Genomic DNA, 8993 nt, shown 5'->3' with positions numbered 1-8993 from the left:
TATAGAGAATTTCTACTACCCTATGGATTTTCTGGTGTTATTTACCAAGGGCATATGCAAAGATAAAAGTCCTACAATGATTTTTGGTTGATCATTATTCGCGACCGCAAATGCCACAATCAATTGTTGATCCAGAATGATGGACATTACGTTTGGTAATTGTATATTGTGCATGAATTAGTTTGTTCTTATTTAATTGCTTTTCAAAAAAAGAAAAATCCATTGATTTAAATTAAATATTCTCTTTAATTTTTTTTTTTTGTTTTTCTCTTGTTAACTAAGTTTCACTTGCTTCTTCTCCTTTGTTTCATAAAGAAGAGCTCAAACGCTCCCTCCTTTCCTTGAAGACTACAATGAGATAGATAATCACTCTCAACTCTATTTATATAAAATGACTAAGGCCCAACTCATTTGTGCTACAAATTTGGCCCCACTACCTGGTCTCTCACATTGGATCTTGACCTAACTACTATCATTATGAGTAAAAACATGACACTATATATATCAAGTGCTCCAAAATGACATCAGGAGTAAATTACATTCCTCGTCCATGTATTTTTTTGGTTTTCCTTACTACAGTCCCTCAAACGCGTTTTTTACGTTGTATGTCCCTGTGGTATGCAAAAACGCATGATATGAGTCCCTCCCTCTAACGGAAATCGTTAACCTACTTAACTCAAGAGCCATTTTCGTCTTTTACCTTTTTGTTTTGTCTTTTTACTATTTTGTTTTATTATGTTATATATATATATATATATATATATACACACACACACATACATGTATGTATATATAAGACACATAGAGCCGCCACTCCTTTCCTTTAATACCACCGTCGATTAATCTCTGGCACCACCTCCAGCCAGCTCTCTTTACTTTTCTCTGTTGCTCCTTTCCTTTAACACCATCATTGGCCAACCTCCAGCCACCTCTCTTTACTTTCTCTCTTTCTCTCTCTCTCTCTCTCTCTCTCTCTCTCTCTCTCTCTATCTTCAATCTCTTACACGCATACAACCCACAGTCACCTTCCCCACCCCCATCGTGAAACCCATCTTTGGTCTCATCCTATTATCGACCTATGTTTTATGTGGGATCATAGTAGAAGCAACGTGAAACACCACCCACTTCCTTCTATGGCTAACCCATCATTCCCAACGAGTTCATCTCCATCTCCGTTCTCGTACACACGCAAAACCACGGTCATCTTCTTTGTCTCTTCTTAACATGCCATATCGTTCATCTATCCTGAACCCACCTCCCTACCCTGTCCCCAACTTGAAATATCTTCAACCAACTCTTACCATGAAACCCATCTAGAAGTCTCCGAGACTCCGATGATCTATCCTGTAAAATAAAAACCCAAACCTTCTGCCAACCTTGCAATTAAAGCCCCGTCCTTCCAATGGACAAATCTCTCACTGTTCTCCCATTATGTTCTTATCAAAACCAAAGCCTATAACCTTTTGTTTTCATGCTTTGTTCCCTTACTTTGTCTTGTAAAACAAAGTCCACCCCTTCTCCCACTTTCTTCTCTATTTTCGTTTTCATACACATCAAAAAGAAGATACAGAAAGAAGGGAGAAAAGTTGGATGTGGGGAATGGGTTTTGGAGAACAAGGTAGGGAGGGAAGAAGAAGCTGACAGAGATGGGGGATCCCATGGGTTTCGCTCTCTCTGTATCTATATATGTATAATATATATATATATATATATATATAATTTTATTATATCTAATATATTTTTTTAATTTTCTTTTATGAAAAAGACAAGAGGTATAAATAGACAAAAGTATCCTTATACTTAACTGGACTAACAAAATCCGTAAGCATGAGGGACTTGGAACGTGCGTTTTTGGATACCACACTTCACCAGAAGTGTAATCAACGCGTTTTAGGGACCTTAATCAAACAAACCTCAAACCACAGGACTGTTAGCAGAAAAATGGATCAGATCACACAAAAAAAAACACTCACAGTAACAGTTAATGGAGAAGAAGAGATGGGGCAAAGTTTTTCTCTCTCAATTTCTGCACGCACTAAAAACAGAGTTTTACTTCTTAAATAAACCACCACTAAAGAAAAATGGGAAAACAAACTTCCACATTTCAACTAAGCTAAATACTAGAAAATAACTGGCCAACATGGCCTTTGATTCAGACAACTAAAACATGCAAAACAAATAAAACAACCAACTGCTCAGATTCTAAATTATGCCAACACTTTCCCTCCTAATTTAGAATCTGATATGCTCTTAACTCCTAGTAGCTTTCTCATTTCTATAAACTGAATTCGAGGTAACAGTTTCGTGAGAATGTCAGCCCTTTGTTCCTTGCTGCAAACATGCTTAACAACCACATCCCCACGTTCAACACACTCTCTTATAAAATGATACTTCAAGTCGATATGCTTACTCCTTCCATGGAATACCGGGTTTTTGATCAGGTCTATAGTTGATCTGTTATCTAAATATAGCGTGACAGGACCAGCTTTCTTCCTGGTTATCTCGTGAATCAACCGGCTAACCCAAATACCTTGACACGTTGCGGTAGTTGCAGCCATAAACTCAGCTTCGCATGAGGACAACGCCACACATTTTTGTTTTTTTGAGCCCCAAGTAATCAAGTTTTCGTCCAAGTAAAATGCCATTCCACCCGTACTCTGTCTATCTTCCACATCTCTCGCATGATTACTGTCAGAATATCCTGTGATTGTATCACTTTTATGATACTTGGTATACACGAGACCATTGTCAACTATTCCTCTAACGTACCGCAAGATCTTCTTCACTGCTTGCATATGTTTTACTATAGGTTTCTCCATGAACCTGCTCACAATTCCGACAGCATATGCAATGTCGGGTCGGGTGTGTGTGAGGTACCTTAAGCCTCTGATAATGCTTCGAAACAGTGTCGGATCAATCGGAACTCCTTCTTCATCCTTCGTAAGCTCCTCTTTGTGTTCCCTAGGAAATTGTGATGGATTGCATTCTGCCATTCCAGCCTTTGTAAGAACATTTCTTGCATAACCTATTTGTTTCAGTGTGATACCATCTTCATGTTGAGTCACTTCGATTCCCAAGTAATATGAGAGTAAACCAAGGTCACTCATCTCGAATTCTTTATTCATTTGTTGCTTAAAATGCATGACATCACCATCACAATTTCCTGTGACAATTAAATCATCAACATAAACACCAACTATTAGGACATTACCATGTTGTTTTCTTGTGTACACAGCATGTTCCAGCCCATATCTCATGAAGTTTAGCCCTTTTAGACATTTATCAAGCCTTGAATTCCAAGCTCTAGGGGCTTATCGAAGCCCATAGAGTGCCTTTGATATCTTAAACACCTTCCCGGGGCATTTATCGTTGACAAAACCTTCCGGTTGTAAAACAAAAACTTCCTCGTTCAAAGTGCCATTAAGAAACGCTGACTTCACGTCTAAATGGTGTATTTTCCATCCATGTGAACTTGAGAGGGCTAAGATGATCCGAATGGTTTCTAGGCGAGCTACCGGTGCAAACACCTCATCAAAATCGACCCTGGGCTTTTGGACGTACCCTTTAGCAACTAGTCTCGCCTTATGTTTCAGAATTTTACCACTTGGATCCCGTTTCAGCTTGTATACCCATTTAAGTCCAATGGGTTTTCGACCTGCAGGTAGATCAACTAGACTCCAGGTCTGATTTCTTTCAATTGCATCTAACTCAGTCTCCATTGCTTTTACCCATTCTCGATCTTTAGCAGCCATCGAATACGTTGTGGGATCATCTACATCCTGCATGAACATGAGTTGATCGGGTTCCAATTCTATCTGATCGGTTGCCTCATATATCTCAGCAAGGCTCCTATACCTTTTAGGTGCTCCGCCTCCCGTTGAACTTGATGCGGCACTAGACGAACCCACTGAGGTAATCGGAGACTCAGCTGAGTATGGCCCATCATGACCAACATGTAATTGAGGTTCACCAAGGGACTGATTTCGAGGAGTTGCGGGGTTTTCTTGACCACCCAGTGTTTCGAAATCAGTGAGTGGCTCAACTAGATCACCATTTTCGGCTCCTACGCTTTCACCTCCGTAACCTTCAATAGTCAATGTGTTAGTTGGAGTTTCTTTAAACCTTACTGTTTCAGCCCATGGCCATGCTTCATCTTCATCAAACTCAACATCCCGGCTAACCCGAACTCTACCCGTGACCGGATCAAGTAGACGATAAGCCTTGCTGCCCATTTCTGTTCCCAAATGTACTAGCATTTCGCTCCTGCTATCAAGTTTTCGTAGATGATCTTTTGATACCTTAGAGTGTGCCATACACCCAAACACTCTAATGTGACCGATATTTGGCTTTCTTCCAGATCAAACTTCATATCGTGTCATATCACCAAGAGCCTTTGTAGTGACTCGGTTTAGAACATAGACAGTCTGGCGAACTGCTTCACCCCACAACGAATCGGGCACTTTCATACCTTTCATCATACTTCTTGCCATCTCAATCACATTTCTATTCCGCCGCTCCACAACACCGTTTTGTTGCGGTGAATAAGGTGCCGTGAACCGACGTTTGATGCCCATTTCATCACAATAAGCTGTAAAGACTTTCGAGAGGAATTCACCCCTTCGATTGGTTCGCACAGTTTTAATCTTGTTACCTGTTTCATTTTCAACCAATACACGAAATTTTTGGAAAACTCCAAATGCCTCATCCTTTGTTTTTAGCAAATAAATCCACATTACACGGCTAAAATCATCTACCAATAGCATAAAATAACGGTTACCGGATGGTGTAGCCGGTGAGATCGGACCACAAAGGTCAGCGTGAATGAGTTCCAGCCTTACTTGAGTCCTATATTTTGCCTGTGACAGGTACGGTTTTCGTGTCTGCTTGCCCTCCAAACAGCCCTTACATGACCTCGTAGACTGCTCAACTTTTGGCAGCCCATACACCAAGTTCTTTTCATACATTCCTTTTAGCTTCTGGAAGTTTACGTGACCAAGGCGTGTGTGCCAAAGTCTTGAAGATTCCTCACATCCATTAAGCAAACAAAGTGGATTAGTGTCATTTAGAATTATCTTGTATAACCGGTTTAGGGAGCGCCTCACCTTCATTAGTAACTTCTCAGCCTTATCATAAACCCATAAATACGAACCAACCAGTAACACCTTATCTCCATCTTCTGCAAGTTGTCCCAAACTTATGATGTTATTGCATAGGCTCGGGATATGGTACACGTCACGTAACACCCGTTTCTCCCTATTTTTACACATAAAAATGATGGACCCTTTTCCTTCTATTCGAACCTTTGAGTCATCACCGAAACGGACATAACCCTGGATTGACTGATCGAGATCGTTGAACTTCCCTTTATCTCCCATCATATGATTACTCGCACCGTTATCCAAATACCAAACCTTCGATACGTTGCCTTCTTAATTCGAGGACCTTAACTTTGGGGTTAACTTCTTCTCATTCAAATAAACCTCTTCTCTTACCTCATAGGTGGTGTTTGAGACCGCTAACAGAAGTACCGGTTCGCCGTTTGTGTTACGTTTGCCTCTTGATTTCTATCCCTCTCTCTCTGTGGGTTTTTACATTCAAATGCAAAATGGCCAAAGTCTTGACAATTATAGCATTGAATCTTATTTTTGTTGCGATTACTTGATGACCCATGATCCCCGTCTCGGTTTTGTTGAGAGCCACCACCACGACGTCCACCCCGATTGGAGTGGCTTCTACCCCGTCCACGACCTCTTCCACGACCTCGTGAATTAGAGTCACTCGATCGTGAACTACCATGGGAGTTCTTTTGCTCATCGTCAACCTTTTTCTTAGTCTTCTCGACCCAGTCCTTATATGTTAACAGCAACTTCCCATCACTGCTTTCGCCTTGCCCGCGTACTCTTTCTTCGTGTGCCTTTAATCGACCTATGACCTCTTCAACAGTCATCTTATCGAGATCTGCAAACTGCTCTATGGTTGAAGCAATTTGCAAGAACTTGCTCGGGACGGCACGTAGTAACTTTTTCACAACGTAAGTCTCATCCACCTTCTCACCTAAGGCTCGAATATTACTGACTATGTTGTTCACCTTTATAGCAAAATCGTCTATTACCTCCGTTTCCTTCATGTTGAGTGTTTCGAATTCCGCCTACAAAGTTTGGACCTTCGCAGTCTTGACTCTATCGGCTCCCATGAACATGGTTTTCAAGGTACCCCATGCATCTTTTGTTGTTTGCTTCTCGGCTAATGACAGCAGCAGGTCCTCCGGAATCCCTTGATAAATGGCTGCAAGTGCCAATTTATCCTTCTTCACATCGACTGTTGTATTTTGAGTCCTGGGTTCGACGGCTTCCCATACTCCCTGGGCTTGCATAAAGACTCTCATTTTGATAGCCTAAGCGGCGTAGTTGCTTCGCGTCAACATAGGGTAGTGAAGGGTGATCGGGTTCTCCTTCTCGTTCTTATCGCTTTTATCTACCATCTACTCGGGTTGTTCTTGCATAGGAACCTGGCTCTGATACCAAATGTTAGCAGAAAAAATGGATCAGATCACACAAAAAAAAAACACTCACAGTAACAGTTAATGGAGAAGAAGAGATGGGGCAAAGTTTTTCTCTCTCAATTTCTGCACGCACTAAAAACAGAGTTTTACTTCTTAAATAAACCACCACTAAAGAAAAATGGGAAAACAAACTTCCACATTTCAACTAAGCTAAATACTAGGAAATAACTAGCCAACATGGCCTTTGATTCAGACAACTAAAACATGCAAAACAAATAAAACAACCAACTGCTCACATTCTAAATTATGCCAACAAGGACCAGGAAAGTAATTTACTCTAACATCAATTATTTACACCCGATATAACACATGATATGTTACAAAAATAAAAGTAAGGACTTGCAAATAAAACCAAATGATTAAGGAGCAGGAAAATGGGTTATGTGCCTTACTATTTAAGAGCTTTTCTAATAGATTCTTCAATATAGAGATTTTGGGTTTTTTTGTTTTAATATTCTCCAAAATGAAGAAAGCAAGAGAAAGATGGTGAAATTCTCCAAATTTGAAGAACTCTCAAAAAGTGATTACTTATGAAAGAGAAAATTGTTTTTTATTTTTTTCTTACCAATGATATCCTTGAATTTATATAGGAGAAACAAATAATATTTTATAAAATGTATTAAATATTTTAACAACATAATTCTTTTTGCAATCTCAAGAATGGAGAAGCTGTTGAAGATGAACATCATTTTCTTTAATTATTTTGACTTTTGATTCTACATTTTTGGAGAATCTATTGGAGATACTCTAAAACCCGATGGTTTGTAAAAATAGGGTGGTTTATAAAACCCTGTGTTGATATAGCGTCAACTTTTTTTATGTTTTGATGACTAATAAAAAAATCCGTACCATCATTTTTATTAAATAAAAATTCAATGTTTGTATTATTAATTTTAAATGATAAATCTGATTCAATATCTGTAATAACTATTTTTTAAATCGGTTTCATGTGCACAAAAAACTTGATTTATTTTGTATTTACGATTTATTAAGTATGCTAGATACCTAAAATTTTAAGATATCACATCTAAGATACAAAAATAAAATAATTGAATGTACCTTGCAAAAATAACCAAAAAGTACTGAAAATATTTATGCAAAGCTATAGAATCACAAAGGTTAGAAAACTTCGATATAAATGTAAGATCATACTTCTATCTTCATATCCTTTTGACGATGATACATTTATCCTACAATACTCTCCCCTTATGTTGAGTCAAATAAGTGATGGTGCACAACTATTGTCTCATTAAAACCTTACGTCAAAATAAAAATCCAATGGAAAAAAATGAAAATAGGACGGATGAAAGAGTACAATGCACCCATTTATAGACTATTCCTTTTGTCTAGTGTTCCCTCATATGGTACATCAAACATAAGAGTTAAGAAAAACAAGATGATATTTAAATTGTTGCTTCACCAAAATCTTACACCAAAGAACAAAACCAAATGGGAAAAATAAAGCTTGGTTGAAGGAAAGAGCACAACATACCAATATCACATGCATAGTAGACTCCCCTTTTTGTCTACTACTCCCCCTAATACGTAGGTTAATCAAGGGAGTTTGGAAAGTCTCCGCATTCTAATGCTTTCCACATGTTTTTCAAATGTGGCCTTAGGTAGTGACTTGGTAAACAAATCAACCACATTCTTAATTCACTTGAATCTTAAGGAGAGTCTATTGTTACTGATTATAGACAAACTTTGACAAAATATGCCTTATATTATCACCCTTGATATATCCTACTTTTATTTGTTCAATTCAAGCTGCAGTATCTTCATATATGTGTGTAGGATTTTGAGTGATTGAACTTAAACCATTATCCCTTTTTATATGTGTAATGACATACCTTAGCCATATACACTCTCGAACTGCCTCATGTAGAGCAATAATCTTTGAATGGTTCGAGTAGAAAGCTACAAGGTTTTAGTTGGTAGATCTCCAAGAAATCGTCGTGTTCTCAATTGTAAAAACATATCTTGTTTGGGAATGACCTTTGTGTGGGTCAGAAAGATATCCAACATCAGCAAAGCCTACTAATATAATGTTTGGGGTTTTACTATAGGGATAACACTTTCTCTGTTAATACCTTTAACAGGTATTGTAGCCCCATTTTTCTTTTTGTAGAGGAAGAATAAGTGCATATTGATAGTTTCTTTTAGGTATCGAAATATATTCTTGATACCATTCCAATGACATTGCGTTGGCACTGAGCTAAATCTAGCTAAAACGTTCACTAAGAATGCAATATCTGGTCGAATATATTGTGCTAAGTACAACAATGCACCTATTGCACTTAGATAGGGAATTTCAGCTCTCAACACCTCTTTGTCGTCATCCTTTGAATGAAATGGATCTTTCCTTATATTCAAGATTCGATCGATCATGGTAGTGCTAACCCGATGAATTTTATCCATATTAAATCGCCTG

The 8993-nt window shown here is 38.4% G+C and overlaps 1 protein-coding gene across 1 annotated transcript; it reads right to left on the bottom strand.

The window, feature by feature from the left end:
- Window positions 1–2207: 2207 nt before the first annotated feature.
- LOC112529045 (uncharacterized mitochondrial protein AtMg00810-like) lies at window positions 2208–3257 on the bottom strand. The gene has a single exon (XM_025140125.1). It carries the CDS (start codon window positions 3255–3257, stop codon window positions 2208–2210), a length of 1050 nt encoding a protein of 349 aa, XP_024995893.1.
- Between the last annotated feature and the right edge of the window lie 5736 nt (window positions 3258–8993).

Source organism: Cynara cardunculus, assembly GCF_001531365.2.
Source record: "Cynara cardunculus var. scolymus isolate 2C chromosome LG 16, CcrdV1, whole genome shotgun sequence".
NCBI classification, from domain to species: domain Eukaryota; kingdom Viridiplantae; phylum Streptophyta; class Magnoliopsida; order Asterales; family Asteraceae; genus Cynara; species Cynara cardunculus.
This window is presented reverse-complemented; position numbering and strand designations above follow the sequence as displayed.